This window comes from Anolis carolinensis, chromosome 6, assembly GCF_035594765.1.
Source record: "Anolis carolinensis isolate JA03-04 chromosome 6, rAnoCar3.1.pri, whole genome shotgun sequence".
Lineage (NCBI taxonomy): Eukaryota > Metazoa > Chordata > Lepidosauria > Squamata > Dactyloidae > Anolis > Anolis carolinensis.
The window spans coordinates 105,092,004-105,109,907 of NC_085846.1; the positions used below are offsets into that span (position 1 = coordinate 105,092,004).

General features: G+C 39.8%; 1 protein-coding gene across 1 annotated transcript; it reads left to right on the forward strand.

Moving 5' to 3' along the window:
• The first annotated feature begins 1,311 nt into the window (after positions 1 to 1,311).
• Positions 1,312 to 17,351, forward strand: klf6 (KLF transcription factor 6). Its single transcript, XM_003221940.4, has 4 exons — positions 1,312 to 2,161; positions 6,863 to 7,442; positions 10,891 to 11,014; positions 13,051 to 17,351. The coding sequence occupies exons 1-4, from the start codon at positions 2,060 to 2,062 to the stop codon at positions 13,100 to 13,102; spliced, it is 858 nt and encodes a 285-aa protein (XP_003221988.1). The 5' UTR covers positions 1,312 to 2,059; the 3' UTR covers positions 13,103 to 17,351.
• The last annotated feature ends 553 nt before the right edge of the window (positions 17,352 to 17,904 follow it).

The window sequence follows — 17,904 nt, forward strand, 5'->3', positions numbered from 1 at the left end:
GGTATTTTAATTTAATGATTTTATCTTATATTGCTGCTATAGTCCCCCCCCCCACCTTTGAAGTTGACAGATTTGCATTGGTTGTTTGATATTATTACTGTTGTATAAACCTTTGTTTTAACTTCTGTGTATATTGTTTAATGTATTTGCGCTGTTACTTTTGTAACGTTGTGAGCCGCCCCGAGTCCCCACGGGGAGATGGTGGCGGGGTATAAGTAAAGTTTTATTATTATCTACACTGCAGATTTATTGCAGTTTATTTATTTATTTATTTACAGCATTTATATTCCGTCCTTCTCACCCCGAAGGGGACTCAGGGCGGATCACATTACACATATAGGCAAACATTCAATGCCTTTTAACATGGAACGAAGACAAACATAGGCTCTGAGCGGCTTCGAACTCATGACCTCCTGGTCAGAGTGATTCATTGCAGTTAATTGCAGATGGCTTGCTCTCCCACCTGCGCCACTGCCCAGGCCCAGTGCTATGAAATCTAGTAGTTTTACAAAGTGACCAGCCTTTTTTTGCTGGTGCCTCATTAAACTATAACTTTCGAGGAGTCCATAGCACTGAGCTATGGCAGCTAAAGTGGTAATCAAACTGCATCAATCCTACAATGTAGAAAGCACCCTGGACTTGCTTGTTTAGTGCACAAATGCTGTAAACATCCAATATACTATTGAAATTGCAATGTAAACAAGCTAACAAAATGCTCAATTAAAAATTAAGGTTAAGAAACAGAGGAAATATGGGTTTAGAAACAGCTTTTAAACAAAATCCAACTGCAAAAAAACTCTGCAGTTGCAATTATGGAGTGTTGCTGCTGTCTCTGTGCGGCTCAGCAGCGCCCTCACCGTTCCGCGGCGGTACTGCACCTGCCAGCCGCGCTCCCTTCCCCCGCTAGCAACGGCGAACAACAAGCCAAGCAAACTCTTCCCTCTCCCGCCCCTTTCTCACTCTCTAAAACAAGCTCCTCGGTCTTATATACCCTGCTAAAAATAGCCTCCTCCGCGGCCGGCCAATCAGGAGGGTTCGAATTTCGAATCGGCCCAATCGTCGGAGGCGTCACGGAGGGGTTCGGTCACGCCAGGAGGAGCCGAGATGCGTCGCGGCCCGCCATTGGGCGACTCTGACATCATTGGAACGCAGAGGGAGGGCGGGGATTGGTCGGCGTTGGTGAGCCGGCGTAATGGGATCACGAGGTGGCGGCGGGAGGGAGTGAGGGGAGGGGGGGAGAGAGCGAGGAGTAAAAAGGGGGCGGGGCGAGTGGAACTCTGAGCAGAAGGGAGGGGGCGAAAAAAGGGGCGGGGGGAGGAGCAGGAGGAGGTTGTGGCCAAAGCAAGGTTTGAATAGGGAAGTTTTGCAGGAGGTTACATTCGCAGTCATCAGCGCCGTGTTTGCAAATATTGAGCAGGCTTCCGAGGAAGGATCTTCGGGAAGGAAAAAACCCAGGAGTGGAAGAAGAAACAACAACAACAACCACAAGAATATTTTTTTTGCACAAAAATCAGACCCAGCAGCAAGCAAGCAAGCAAGCACCCTTTAGGAAGGACTTTGCAAAAATCATCTAATATTGCTGTGCAATTAAACTTTGCATGAAACTTTGCTTTTCCAGTGCTTAATATTTTTGTGGGGAGGGAAATCTAAAATACCGAACAGGATTTATTCTGGATGGTGTCAGATTTGGGATCTCTTTTGATGTCTATATTCTGATTTTATTTTAATTTTTTTTTTGCAATTTTTGTGTCTTGCTGGTCCTATTTTTTACAATTCTGGAGAAGGAGGAGGAGGAAGTGGGACTTTGTAAATAGCTGGTTCGCCTTTCTGTCATCCGATTTACAGCAGCAGCAGCAGCAGCAGCAACCTCAGCAATAGCATCTTAAAAAGACATCCCTACCATTGGTTTCTATGCCTCTTCTGCTCCTCTTTGCGATTTCCCCAAAAGACCTGGAGAGTGGACACTGATATATTATTATTATTTTTTTGGTGGAAGGGTTGGACGTTCTCTTCCTCTTTGACACAAACAAAAAGGAAAAAATATATATTATTCAGAGACATGGATGTGCTCCCAATGTGTAGCATCTTTCAGGAACTCCAAATTGTGCATGACACTGGTTACTTCTCTGCTTTGCCATCTCTGGAGGAATATTGGCAACAGGTAAAAAAGGGGGGTGAAAAACCAAGAATGTGTATTATTATTTATTATTATTATGTGCATTGCATGTTCAGCTGTATTTAGAAATGATGAAAAAAATAATGCAAAGGTAGGGATTTTGCTTTTAGGAAGATTTTAATAATTGAATACAATTTGCAAGCAGGTGTGTTGGGTTATTCTAAAACATTTTAAATAGATATTCTGAAACATGTCACGTGTGTGTATATATATATATATATATATTCTGAAACATGTCACATGGCATATATATATATATATATATATATATTGCAAAACTCAAATACTTTAAAGGGATATATATACTCAAATATACCCAGTACTTTAAATACTATAGATAAATTAGATATATGGCAGGAAATCCCCAGTACCCTAAAGGATATAAATATATCCTTACAATATATATTTCTATGCATGTGAGAGAGAGTGTGTGTGTGTGTATATATATATATATGTTCTGAAACATATCACATGGTGTGTGTGTGTGTCTTTATATATATATTGCAAAACTCAAATACTTTAAAGGGATAGCTATATTGTCAAAAATCCACTATACTTTAAATACTATAAATAAATTAGATATATTGCAGGAAATCCCCAGTACTCTAAATGATATAAATGTGTATGTGTGTGTATTGCAAAAAATACTTCAATGGGATTGATACACTGTCAAAAAAATCCACAAGACTATAAATAAATAAATTAGATATATTGCGAGAAATCCCCAGTACTTCAAAGAATATAAATATATCCTTGCAATATTTATGTGTGTGTATGTATGTGTTTTTTCTTGCTATATATATTCCTTTAAAGGACTGTAAATTTCTTGCAATATATATATAGAGAGAGAAAGAGAGTATTGGATTTGCAATCTCCCTGCATTGCTATTCTGAACAAGCGCTGTCAGCTCTGCATGTTTTTTGAAAGCTTCTCCACTCTCTTGCTGCCTTTCCCCCCACTTTCTCTCATCCAAACAGGAATCTCTCCACTAAAGTCTGCCCATAGCCGAGTAAATTAGTATTAAAGATATATCTCTAATTCTCCCCTGATCCCTATTTCTTCTCCCTCCCTTCAAGTCCTCCTTTAGGCTGCCGTTGGGGGAGTTTATGTAGAGTTGGGGTGTTTTATTGCTAGTTTACCCCTTTAAGAAAAAATAAAATAGAGAAAAAAATTACTCAGCTGAGTACTATTTTTTTAATGTCTGCTTCTCTCCTCCCCAGTTGTCAGTCATATGACAGCCATCCTGTTTTCTCCTCCATTGCTTTGAGTCTAAGTCAGAGGTCCCCAAACTAAGGCCCGGGGGCCGGATGCGGCCCTCCAAGGTCATTTGCCTGGCCCCCGCCCTCAGTTTTATAATATAATATTTTTATATCAGTTTTAATAATATAATATGTTGTATATACATATAATATTGATAAAAATAGTATAATGTTATACAATATAATACTAATAATAATACCATATAATAATATTAATTATATGTAATATATTACATATAATATTACAGTATAGTGGTACAGTATAGTGCAGACCAAAAGGTCCCAGGTTCAAATCCCGGGAGCGGAATGAGCGCCCACTATTAGCCCCAGCTCCTGCCAACCTAGCAGTTCAAAAACATACAAATGTGAGTAGATCAATAGGTACTGCTCTGGCGTGAAGGTAACGGCACTCCATGCAGTCATGCCAGCCACATGACCTTGGAGATGTCTATGGACAACGCCGGCTCTTTGGCTTAGAAATGGAGATGAGCACCAACCCCCAGAGTCAGACACGACTGGACTTAACATCAGGGGAAACCTTTACCTTTTTAATGCTAATATTGTGCTATGCTAATAATATAATATATTGTATGTACTGCTCTGAGTCCCCTTCAGGGTGAGAAGGGTGGGATATAAATGTAGTAAATAAAGGTAGTAAATAAATAAATAAATAATTTTAGACTTAGGCTCACCCAAAGTCTGAAATGACTTGAAGGCACACAACAACAACAATCATAATTAACTTGACTATCTCATTGGCCAGTAGCAAGCCCACACTTTCTATTGAAATCCTGATAGGTTTATGTTGGTTAAAATTGTTTTCATTTTTAAATATTGTATTGTTCTTTAATTATTATTGTTGTATTGCACTACAAATAAGACATATGCAGTGTGCATAGGAATTTGTTCGTATTTTTTTTCAAATGATAATTCGGCCCCTCAGTAGTCTGAAGGATTGTGGACCGGCCCTCTGCTTTAAAAGTTTGAGGACCCCTGGTCTAAGTGGAGGAAGACTTGCTGCCTTTAATGGACATCATGGGGTTTTTTTAAAAAAGGGGGGGGGCAGTTAATTGGATTCCTTGCAAAACAAGATTAGGATTATTTTGTTGTTGTTTTTTACATTGTCTGGGATGTTTTTTAATCCTCTTGTTTATTTTACCACGGGGGGAGGGGGTTGGGAGGATGTTTACTTACCCAGATCAGATTAATTGGGGGAGGGGGGGTGTTAATTTGTTTGCATTGCAAAGCCCTAGCTGTCAATCCAAAGTGTTGCAACCTTGTCCATGTTTTCCCATTCCTTTTTCCCCCCATTTTACACTCTGTATATTTCCCCACCCCCTTTCTTTCCAAGGCAACCCTGATAGTACGTGATTGAAATTGATCTAAGTAGTTTTCTCCAGGCATCTTGGGATTTTTTCTTTTTCTTCTTTTCCCCCTAAATAAACCGAGACCCTTCAGAAGCAATTTAACTGCTCCCCCCTTTCCCCAGCTTCAAGCTCATTTTCAAATCTGATTTGCATAATGGAGGTATTTTAAAGCAGCCTTGAATATGAAAGTTTAACCAGCTCTTACTATAAATTCCCTTCCTGTTTCCTTCTCCAATTGCTACATTGCATAGCCTCTTAGGAAGGGTTATTTTTTTAAGTGCTGTGCAAATCAGCTGCCTAATTATAGGGAAAGCTATAAATATTGATTAAGGTATGCTGGGGTTTTTTTCCACTTCTGCTTTTCCTACTTCTGTTTATATCCCGGCTTGGAGTCGAAATCAGCAGTCCAATCCTGCAAAGACAATCTCCATGTATTCAGTGGGATTTATTACCACTGAGAAGCCAATGTGCATATGAGTGCATTTATACAGCAGAATGAAACCAGTTTGACACACTTTATCTGCAAAGGATCAATACTATGGAATCCTGGGATCTGTAGTTCAGTGAGGTACTTTGGAAGAGAAGGCTAAAGACCATGTCAAACTACAGCTCCTGTTACTCCATAGCATTGAGCCATGGCAGTGAAAGTGGTGTCAAACTGCATTAATTCTGCAGTGTAGATGCACCCAGGATTGGAGTGTGCTTGAGCTGGGTCTACCTATGTATAGAAAATCAGAATTACAGTGGCAGTCCCCTTGAACTGACACTTTGGTGGAGTTAGGGGGGCTTGGACATTTGCTAATATGGACAAGGGGAGAATGGCTTTTCCTAAAATAAGATAGCTAGTGCTTTGGGCATGTGGCACGAATTTTTCTCATAAGTCCAAGGAACCTACATCTTGCCCTATTAACCTACCAAAACTTTACAATGTTGATAGTCAAGGGAATTTAAGTATAGAACCTTCTGCCAAAAGTCACATTTGTTTTGCTTCCAAAACTTGTTTTCTGTGGATGCGGAAGGGCTATTTTGTGTCACTCAAAGCCTTGTTTGTCTCATTTCAGGGAAGAAGAAGAGTAGGGTTTTTTTTTTTTCCTTTTTGTATGTCCTCTTGCATGTATATTTGAACCGTGTATTTTCTTGGCAGAGAGTCAGGGTTTTAGAAAGGAAGTCTCCTTTGGCATTCAGTGAAAGAAATAGGGAGATGACTCATACAGTTGTGCTCTGGGCCAGAAGATAAAAGTTCTTGGGTTCTTGGTGGCGCTCCCAGCAGGACATTAAAAGTTGTATCCCCCCCCTTTCTTTTTGTTCCTACTCTCTTTTCTGTTTCTTTCCCCGTCTTTTACCTCCTCAGTTGCCCAGATTATAATTCTGAATGCTTCATTTCTTGAATTCTTGAGGTCACTACACCAGAAGTGCCTTGTGTTATGTGAGGCGCATGCCAACATGCTTGGAAATGGCATTCTTTACATGTCAGCTCTGGGCCGCATTCTCGTGCGCAGGAAATGGGTTGGCTTTGTGGATGTCCCTTGAATATAGATAATCAGCCACTGCAGCCACAACATGTCTCATCAGTTTAGGACCCAAGTACTGTAATATTAATTGCCCCCAATATTCCACTGGTTGGTGAAAACCCATGTTGGTTATTCTCTGCAAACACAACAAAATGATTTTGGTTAGTGAAATGTTGGCCTAAGTAAAACGAGAGGGAGGATGGAGTAAGAAGAGTGTGACTTTAAGCATTAGCTCCTTGAACATCTCCTTTCTAGGAGATGACAACTGAGTTAATGTGTTAAGAGGAATAGCTGGAGGACGTTGGTGGGTTTGAGTTGCTGCCCAGTTCTTGGGAATTGCATTGTTTACTGTAATAGTCATCAGAGGAAAGTTGAGCGGCCTATAACATTAAAGGAACCTAGCAACTAGAAATAAACAGTCTTTTCTTTGACGAGTATGTGGTCTGGTTGGATTTCCATAGTGTGTTATTATCGCACAAGGTTCTTTTCCTTTTCTTTTTTTACAATACGCGTACAAAACCCAACAACAATGATGCTTTTATTTTGTAGACATGCTTAGAGCTGGAACGCTATCTCCAGAGCGAGCCCTGCTACGTGTCTGCCTCTGAGATCAAATTTGACAGTCAGGAGGATCTGTGGACCAAAATTATTCTGGCACGCGAGAAAAAGGAGGAATCGGAACAAAAAACTGTATGCGTTCCAAAGGAGGACAGTGCAAGTAGCCAGAGTTTAGAGACTAACAGTTTGAATTCTGATATCAGCAGCGAATCTTCGGACAGCTCTGAGGAACTTTCTCCTACGACTAAGTTTACCTCTGATCCCATAAGTGATGTCTTGGGTATGGCCAATACAGGAAACCTGAGCTCATCTGTCACATCTACTCCTCCTTCTTCCCCTGAACTGGGCAAGGAGCCATCTTCCCAACCGTGGAATAGTGCACCCAGTGACTTGCATTCACCAGGCAAAATTCGTGCTAGTACTGGTGGAAAGACTGCGGAAAAAGGCTCCTCGGCCAATGGCGACGCGTCTCCAGATGGGAGGAGGCGAGTTCACAGGTGTCAGTTCAATGGGTGCCGAAAGGTTTACACCAAAAGTTCACATCTGAAAGCACATCAGCGTACCCATACAGGTGAGTTCACTGGAGATGAACAAGATGTCATGTCTGGGAAACCTTGTGGTGTCATTAACCCCCAATAAACAAAGCATGGAATATATATAAAGTCCTAAACAGAACTGATAGCCCTGTCTAAAGTACAGCCATTGAATCAGTAGGAACTTGATATGCCCCATTGAGTCAGTGGGGTCTGCTCAGGTTTAGACTTGCAGTTGGATTTAGGTTGAAATTAAAAGTGTCTCCTTGTTCATGTGTCAATTCTGGAGTTACTTTATCCCCATACTAATTCATTGCCTGAAGGTATATGACAGAAACAAGTATGGAGCTATATAGGGGTGAGAATCATGATAGTTTAGTGCAGTTGTTCTCAATCTGGTGTCCCCAGATATTTTTGGCCTACAATTCCCAGAAATCCCAGCCGGTTTACCAGCTGTTAGGATTTCTGGGAGTTGAAGGCCAAAAACATCTGGGGACCCCAGGTTGAGAATCACTGGTCTAGTGGTTGAACTGCAAGTCCCAACAGCCTTAATGAGCATAGCCAATGGTAAGTAATGTTCAACAACATCTGCAGGACTTCATGATTCTGACCCTTGATCTAATGAGTAATTGGATATAGGAGATGGTCTGAGCACCTTATATGTGTTTTCATCAAAACTCATTGGCTTCCATGATGAAATAAAAGTAGAATCTGAACATAATAAGGGAGCTCCTTTGCTGCATATTCCTGTTTCTTGACATTGACTCTTACTAGAACCTCTGTATCCTTTTCCCAAATGGGACTCTTAAAATGTTACATTCTAGTGGTGGTTGCTATTCCATCTTGGCTCCTTCTGGAATTCTAACTTACTACCGAAGTTGGCTGGTTCTTGCTTTAATGCCACCCTCTCCCTTAACTAGCACCCTCATTCTGTTCATGGCCTGTAGAACTTCATGTGCATTAAGAATGCAAAGTCTCTGCAGCTTCAACAGAAATACCATCCCTTGTCTCATAAACTCCTGGAATTTGCCAGCTGGGCAGTTACCTCTTCTCCAAAACATGTCATGCTGGTAGTGTCATAATGTTGCCTGGCTTCTGAAGCAAGAGCCCAAGGCCATGGGGTGATGCAATAGTGGCTGAGGTTTCCCAGAATTCAAGGCATCACTTCCTCATTCTTTTCCATAAACCCATTGCAAACATCTATATACAAGTTTTGGAGAAGCGAGTGCATTCCACCCTCCCCATTTGTACATGACTTGTTTCCTCTTTCTTTTATTTTCTTTTTTTCAGCGTAGGCTTGAGAAAGTACATTATAATTTTAATCTTTTCTAAAGAGGAGAACCATCCTTTAGGTAAAGACTGGAGGTCTAAAACTTGATGACAAAACAGACATTGAGAAATGTATCAGAAAATGTTGATTTTTAAAGGGCAGTTTCTGAGATGATTCAACACTGGCCCTCTTAAACTCCCCAACAGTGTTTGGATTTTGCTGGAAACTCACCTCATATACTAAAGCTAGAAGCCAAAGAACTTTTTGAGAGCTACATAAAGTTGATTCTGGGCTTTGTGTGTGCACACGCTTCAATATCTGCCTTCAAGTCGCCTCTTGACTTATGGCAACCCCATAATTTTCATAGGGTTTTCTTTAGCAAGGAATACCAGTTTCTTCCTCTGAAATTTAGCATGCAGCACCTGATATTCATTGATGGTCTCCCATCCAAGTACTAACCAGAGCTGACACTGATTCTTTTTCCAAGATCAGATGGGATTTGGACTTCACAGGCTTTTTTATGTGTGGTTTGGCTTTGCACATACTACAATTTACTACCATGACACTTGGATTTCAAAACAAACTTGCTTGAAAGGCTGGGCACTCCAGGGCTTGTTTAAATTTTTTATGGTGGAAGTAGCTGGCCTTGTCATTTTAACATGAATATTCTACAGCTCTTAGATGCTCAGAGCAGGCGCCTTCATCTTGGCAAGAACATCCAAAAGTCTGGTCCTCCAAGGTGCACTTTCAAAGCAAGGAGAGTACAAAAAGGAAGACGTGTGCCCAATACTTGGACAAATTGAGAATGGAGACCAAACGATAGCATTCTGGGCCCCTTCAGTGGAAATGAAACTTCTTTTAAATATTTCTTAATAGTTTTGAAGAAAAGTGCGATTTCTAAAGCCATAAAGTGTAATCCAGAATCTTTAGCGATCTAGATTTGTACTTTTCTCAATTGCTGCCTTTCCCTTTTAGATGCTTCGGTGAAGACCAGTATAGCCACTGAAGGTCATCTTAGTCTCTATTCCCTATTTTATTTTCATTTCTTCTCTCTTTGATACCATGACCTTTGAGCCAGGCTTACTTGAAAAAGGTTAACTCTTTTACCATTACCTTTAACACTACTTTTTAGAAAATACCACGGTTACTAAAACAGATGAGTCTTAAAGGTGCAATGTAACTTATCCCCCTTTTTAAAATAGTGTTTTTATACTGCAGTGTAAAGATAATCCCATTCCTTGGTTTAGTGGCTTATTGTGTCAAATTTACCAGAGCTTTGAAAAGAGAGAAGAATGGAACCTGTGGAGAGTAAACATTTGGGTGAAACTTTTTTCCATTTAGTGGTTGGTAGTAAGGCTAGCGGGTTGGTTTCTACTTGAGTAATACAATACTTGTACTGTTGAATGGGGCTAAATTGCATCGAAACCAAGTATTTTTTGCCTTTGCAGCTTGAACTGCTCCTTGCCTGCCAAAATTATCATCCATTACTTGCTGCTGTTACAGTACATCAGTGTATTTATTGCTGTTGGGTTATATAAAGCTAGTGGATTTATGAATATTTAGTGCATTTCCCTTCCCGCCCACACATACCAATACTATTAATTGGAACCTCAAAAGAGAGAGAGAAAACTCATCTTCATAAAGTGGATCACCTGAAGTTGGGTTTTGCTTACCCCAGATAACCAAGAGTGCATCTACACTGTAGAATTAATGCTGTTTGACACCACTTTCACTGCCATGACTCAATGCTATGGAATAATGGGATTTGTCGTTTAACAATGTTTTTAGCCTTCTCTACCAAAGAGTTCTGGTGCCCAAATCAAACCACAAATCCCATGATTCCATAGTGTTGAGACATGGCAAAAAAGTGTTGTCAGACGGCATTAATTCTACTGTGTAGGTGCACCCCAAGTAAGTAATGAATTTGCCAGCCTGTATCCTATGCACTTACTGTATTCCTAGCAGGCAGAATGCTCCAGAAGGCTTATGTTACTGGCATCTTCCAGTCAGGGCTTAGCATTTTGCTGCTGCAGCAAAGCTGTCAGCTCAGAAACATCTAAATTCTCCATCAGTGTTCTCGGAAGTACTTAGTGTGCTGCTATGAATGAAAGCGGGGGCCTTGTTTCCCATGAAAGAAACCCAAATGAATCAATAGCTTTCTTTACTTGGAGATAGATAGAGTTGATTAATAACTTCTGGTCTGTTTTCTTTTGCAGGAGAAAAGCCTTACAGATGCTCATGGGAAGGGTGTGAGTGGCGTTTTGCGAGAAGTGATGAGTTAACCAGACACTTCAGAAAGCACACGGGTGCCAAGCCTTTTAAATGTAATCACTGTGACAGGTATGTGAAGGGAAATTCCTGCTTTGTAATCTCTTATACGTCATCCTTCCTGATACCTCCATGGAATGCCACAAATTGAGAAATATATAACCAAGCAAATCATTTGGATGTATATTAGGTGTGGACAAGTTTTTTCAAAACACGAGCCATCCAAATTGATTGATCACTATAGCTTTAGTAGCACATAAATAAATAAATCATTTGATTTGAATGAATAATTTCTGTCTCTAATTGGGGAAAGCCAGTTCCTTCAATTTCCCACTTGCATATTCTAGACTACTCTGGTTTCAAACTGGTGGAAATAGTCACAGAGCTAGGTCAATTGAAGTTTGCTGTTAATATGTTGAGATGGCTTTCACATGTATTTTGGTTGATTTAGCAATGCAAGTTCATAACTCCAAGATTGGGATGATAGCAGAACAAGTTGACAGGAGAAATTGGTAGAATCCCATTCTTCAACAGAAATAAATGAAATGTCAACATTATATACACACATACGTATATAGAAAGAATGTTGCATTGAAAGTAAAGCTTTAGAAGTGTTTTCTAACTCTGCAAATATTTTATCTCCTTACTCCCACCCATCCACCTTTCGTCAAAACTTCAAAACTGCTTTTCTTGTCAAAGTATAATTCTACCCTCCATATCCACAGAACTGTATCCATGGTTTCATTTATCCTCATACAACAAAATATGTCCCCTCTAGACGTTTTCTAGGTCCTCTCTAGTCCAACGGTGGTGTTCTTGGGCCAGAAGTTCTTGATTTCAATAGGTTTTGCATATCCATTTGAAGTCCAGGAATCTTTTTAGATACAATAGTTGTACTATAATTACTCTTCCACTTTGTCACCTTTGGTTCCTCCTCTTGTGCATTTAGGCCCCTTCCACACAGCTGTATAAAATTCACATTGAACTGGATTATATGCCAGTCAGTGTGGACTCAGATAACCTGGTTCAAAGCAGATAATTATTAATTGTCTGCCTTGATATTCTGGGTTATATAACTGTGTGGAAGGACTCTTAGTTGAAAACTAGATGAATTCTCAACAGCTTTCCATAATAGTGAGCAGTTGGTAGCACCTCAGGGTAAACAATTACCATAGTAGCTAATGTTTCCCATCAGCAGGTTAAAATTCCAGTTCCGATATGATGCTGCTTAGATCGCCTTTGGGATGCAACATACTTTCAGCCTGGTCTCCCTCCTGGGGCTGCTCTGATGTTAGCATGCTGCTCTGAGTTCCTGAGAGTTACAATCCAGATGTAAATGTAGATGGTGAACAACTAGATTACAACCACTGTGCTAGCACTCGGCTCACGTCCAAATGTGACAGTGATGCAACAGTTTGCACTCTAGCCACAAGACGCCACGACCACTCCACAGCTTTATTCATTGCTTGTCTAGTTGATAGTAACTTCCTGTGTTCAAAGCTCAGCTAACAGGTATTGTAGTGACAGTCAGATTCTAGATGCAAATTGAATATCAATTATCCAAAATGCTCCAAAATTGTCAACATGGGTGGTTCAGATAGTGACGCTTTTACTTTCCAATGGCTCAGTGAACACAAACTTCATTTCATGCTCAAAATGCTTAAATCATTGTCTATAAAATTACCTTAGGGATGTGTGTATAAAGTGTACATGAAACATGAATGAATTCTATGCTTAGACTGGGGCCCCATCTCCAAGGTATCCTGTATATACAACTATTCCAAAACTCTTCTGGCCCCAAGCATTTCAGATAAGGGATGCTCAACCTATATCACCCTTGCTTGGAAATTGAGCATCCTACAGAGTTACAACAGAGTTGTGTATGAAAAGGCAATTGATAGCTACCTGAAGCTATGCATATGTGTATCTTCCAGATGTTCTAAATCAAATCCCATGTTTCTACCTTACAAACTGCACACCAGCATCAAAGTACAATTCTGAGTTGCAGTGCCATCTGCTATTTCCAATGCCAATGTGAAGTTTTAATTTGATGTTCTCTGAAATAACAGTTCAAAAACTAACCAAGTGCATCCTCTTCTGATTCTTAGGTGCTTCTCTAGGTCTGATCACCTGGCCCTTCACATGAAGAGGCATCTCTGAATGGGTGAAGAGGGCAAATCCTGCGGGCTAAGAGGCTTCAAGGTCCACCGGCCTTGAAAGAAGGGATGCGTGTTCCAGCCAAAGCATGCCACTTTGCACCCTAACCCAGTTGCCTCTAGGGCCTCTCTTCCTTGGAAGGTCTTCAGAGGGCTGAACAAGTCATGTGAGAAAGGGCAACGCGACCGCACGGTGTGGGTCCCCTATGCCGGGACCCAACCTTCTTGAGTGGCTTCTACGCCTTCTGCCGTGAGCACGTGCACTGAGAATGTTAATGATTGGACGACTGTATGTTATTGAGGATCTACTGGGCGACTGTATGCTGAGGCACATTGTTTTTTTCTCTCTCTTGTTGTTCGATTGGGTTTTTCATTTAAATCCTTGTGGTTGTTTTTTATTACCGAGAAAGAGAAGATGTCAGCTGAGTTGGCGGGAGGTGGGAAAATATGTATGTGAGGAGTATATACCACAAGACGGAGTGATCACCAATCATTCCCAAGGGGCAGGGGGAGAGGGGTGTAGCACCTTTTTTAAAAAAAAGATAAAGAAAGTAGGGGGTGGGGACGCTAGGGTGGGGAAGTCGAGTCAGAATGCCAGAATGGAGGGAGGGGACCCTTTTATCCTGTGTGAGAGGAGCTTTTGGTGTCTGGTCCAGCTATTAAATGTGCAATGTGTCAAGTAGCTTGTTTTACTTGCTACAGAGCTCATTTGTAATCCATTGTATAAGCTGTGTATTTACAATATAACACAACCTATAACTTTTTCATTATAATACAGAGGTTTATTGCATGGTTCTGGGGAACTCTATGCTTTTCCATTCTTTAATCGGGACTGCCCACATTTTTGTTCTGTTCCCCATCCCTCCACCCCCCTCAATTCCGGTTCAAAGCTGCTACAATGCAATTGGTTCAATGTTACATACAACCAGATCCAGTTTTTTTTTTTTTTTAAAGTTTTATTTTTGGTCCTGTTGGGTGGATAAAACCACTGTAGGTTAGAAATTGATTTTTTATTAAAGAAAAGAAAAGAAAATTCTCATGCAGCTATTATTTTCCTTCTCTTTTATTTATGTCTTGAGGTCTAATTTCTGGTTTTTTAGCTGTCAATGCACTGTTGACCTTAATAATGGTGCCTTATGCAACGTGATCTCTTGTCGGAGGTCTTATACAGGGGTATGGGTGATGTATGCTTCATTAAGGCTCTCTTGTCACCTGACACTTGTACTGTATCAAATATGTTTTAGGAAGAGGTGGGAAGAACATAGACGGATGCTCAAGGTGTGCTCGTAATAAACATTCTTAGACATGCCAGTACAATATCTATCTCTTTCTATATATATATCTATTTTCAACTTTGAAAGTTCCATGGAATCATCTAACCAGGTCTGCCCATTCGAGTATGCCTCCTTTGGGTTTATTTCTGTTTCACATATGACCTTGCACAAACCACCATCTTCCTTCACCCTGAAAATATAACCCTGTACTTCAAAAGGTCGTAATTCTTTCATGAATATTTAAAAGTGCAGGAGTATGAGACACATTCAGAAGTATTTGCTTAAAAGGCACAAGTTCCACGTCTATATCTCTAGCTTTCTCTTGACTAAAACAGAAAGGAAATGCATTTTTTAAGAAAATGAAAAAAAAGCAACAAGAACAAAAAGATACCAAGTGGGTAGAAAGTTTGCAATGTATGTATATTTGTGTGTATATATCAGTAAATGTGTGTGTGTGTGTGTATGTGTGTGCACGAGTGTGTGTGTGTTTGCGGGTGTGTGTGTATCTATAAATATATAAATATATAGATAGATAATATATTATTATTTTTAAGGGTTGAGTTGAACTCTCAGCTAGAACGTATCTGAGGTTTTAAGGAGTCCCCTGTTTCCATAGATTTTTATATAAACAAATGCCAGTTATCAACACTTAAAATTTCATCCATTAGGTCTTGTAGATTTCTGAAAGGGTTGTGCAGAGATCATTTTTTCTGTGAAAGCTGTTGCATTTCACTTCACAGTCAGGGAAGGCTAAAAAAAATCCTTAAACTCGAGCAAAATGGGGCAGCTTGGGTATTCCTTGTATGGTGCAATGTGGGTAAATGGTAAATTCAGTTGTAGGATTTCATGGGATATTTGTAATAGAAATTAAAAACTATTTGGAATGTTTTTCAATTAAGATTTCTGACTAGAGCAGTATTGTCCAACCTTTAATCTTCCAGGTGTTTTAGACTTCAGCTCCCAGAATTCCTGATCATTGGACAAACTAGTCAGAATTTCTGAGGGTTTGAGTCCCAAACACTTGGAGGATCAAAGGTTGGACACAATTGCTTTAGAGCAGTGGTTCCCAGCCTTTGGTCTTCCATGTGTTTTGGACTTCAAATCCCACAATTCCTAACAGCTGGTAAGCTGGCTGAGATTTCTGGGAGTTGAAGTCAAAAACAACTGGAGGGCTAAAGCTTGGGAACCACTGCATTAGAGCATTGGGAATGGTAATTTGCCTTTAGATCAGTGGTTCTCAACCTGGGGTCCCCAGATGTTTTTGGCCTTCAACTCCCAGAAATCCTAACAGCTGGTAAACTGGCTGGGATTTCTGGGAGTTGTAGGCCAAAAACATCTGGAGACCCCAGGTTGGGAACCACTGCTTTAAATGGTGGCATGAATAGGGTTGCCATAGTGAAAACTAGAGGTAACTCCCGTGTCTTTAATGACTGTGTAGAAGATGGCATTCCAACATGTGCTTCTAGCTACTTGTATGACAAAAAACACCTGTATTTTACCCAGCCATTAATGGAGCAGGACATGTCTGCAATTTTCACTCTGAATACCATAAATCCCTTAATTCTTGGTTTGCTCCAGTGCAATTTCTTTCCCTATCCTGGCAGCTTCTCTTGGTGTTCAATATGAATACTGGGCTACAGGGCTGGAACCATACTTGGTGAGCCACACTGGTCTGAATCCAGTTATTTGTCCCAACTAGAATACACCTCCATTGAATCAGTGGAATTTACAATTTAGCAAATTCCCACAGATTCATGAGGCTTCCTCTAGTTGGGCACAGTTACACTTTGATTTAGGCCTAGATGGTTTTAGATCATCTAGAGAAGGGCCATCCCTACATCATAGGCAGCTCAGCAAATAAATAAATAAATATCCAGCCCCTGTGCTTTTATGAATCTAGGAATGAGCGTAGCGATTATGCTTTTATACCTCTGGTGCTGACCTTTTAGTTTGACAGTGCAAAGTGGTTTTCTGCAAGATTAGAAAGAGTCCTTCCTCATAAATAAAAGCCAGCATGTTTTCAAAACTGCCTTCCCTGACAACAACGGCACACTTAGAAACTGCATCAGTAGCTCATTGTGCATCGATTTTGTGCAGCTTTTCCTGGAAATGATAGCAAGGATTACTAGGGCTCAAAAACCATGCTAGATGGACACCTGCTGTTTGTCTAATTCTAAGTGAGGCACATCCCTACCTTGTTTGTATGGTATTTTGAGTTTTTGATATGCTTTGAATGTGCACTTTGTTGAGATAAAAATACTCCAGGAGTATGTTTTATTGTCTTACAGAGCTCTAATGTAAATATGGAGCTTCATTCATGCAGGGGCTCCTCATAGTTGGGGAAATAAATTCACTAATTTATTTAGATGTAAGGGGAAAAAAACATTATACACCTTAGGGATTTTCTACTTTATAGTACAGATCCGAAATCCACTTAATTGGAATCTTCCATGTATGAATCAAGGCAATTTTGGAGGGGTTGGGTTAAGCATGGGTGGGATTTTCCTTTGAGTTTTTTTGAAAACTCATAATATTTTCTGCTTAGCCACAATACCAACAAAAATGGATTTTTTAAAATTTAAAAAAGTCCCTTGCATTAGCTTTTTTTTTCTTAGTTGTGAAATATCAATAGTTCTCAACAGGGCTGTTTGCCAAATGTCCAACATGAATAAATGGCTGTCCGTTTTTCTGGTTATAAACAAGTACATTTTGTTCAGGTGATAACTGAGCCTCAATCAAGCTGAAAGGAAAAAAATTGCTTGAAATTTCAGAAGAAAATTTCTATTCGTAACAATTTTGTTTTTTCTTCTTTGTTTGTTTGTTTTTTGGAAGCACCCTGTTATCTAAAGAATCTCTTTGTAAGATTTTTGTAAAAAAATTGTTTTACAAGATTTTATTTGAAATTGTTTTTTGCAAGATTGTTATATTTCTGTATGAATGTATTTTTTATTGGAATAACATAAAAAGTTCTTATCAGCATCTTCAGTCTGCTTCTTTGTTTTTCCTTTAGAGTAATTAAACTGTTTCGAAACTTCTGATGTCTGGATTTGGAAGCCAGAATCCTTTTTTGTGCTGTCTAAACTCCAGACTTTCTGTTATGGATGTTCTTCAGGGTAAAGCAATCTGTTCTTAATATTTTCCAAACTTTTAAGAGTATAGCCACCTTTTAAAACAATTAGTTGCTATTATAATTCCAAACCCCTACACAGATGTTACATATCTAAAAACCAATTACAATTTTAAAATGTAACTTTTTCCAGTTTCCACATACAACTATAATAACTGTTTTTAGGTTAGTGGTCCCCAGGTGTTTTGGCCTACAACTCCCAGAAATCCCAGCCAGTTTACCAGCTGTTAGGATTTCTGGGAGTTGAAGGCCAAAACATCTGGGGACCCACAGGTTGAGAACCACTGTTTTAGGTACTTTTTCAAAAAAATCTTAATATTCTAAGCCACTGCCTTGTGATACAGAACACACTCTCTGTACTCACAATAATATATTAAACATGGCATAACACAGACCTTAAATCAT

Excerpts from the sequence above, each read along its gene's own strand:
- klf6 (XM_003221940.4), top strand. The coding sequence starts at position 2,060 with ATGGATGTGCTCCCAATGTGTAGCATCTTTCAGGAACTCCAAATTGTG. Across the intron at positions 7,443-10,890 it reads ACATCAGCGTACCCATACAG|GAGAAAAGCCTTACAGATGC; the intron begins GTGAGTTCACTG and ends TTTCTTTTGCAG. Across the intron at positions 11,015-13,050 it reads AAATGTAATCACTGTGACAG|GTGCTTCTCTAGGTCTGATC; the intron begins GTATGTGAAGGG and ends TCTGATTCTTAG.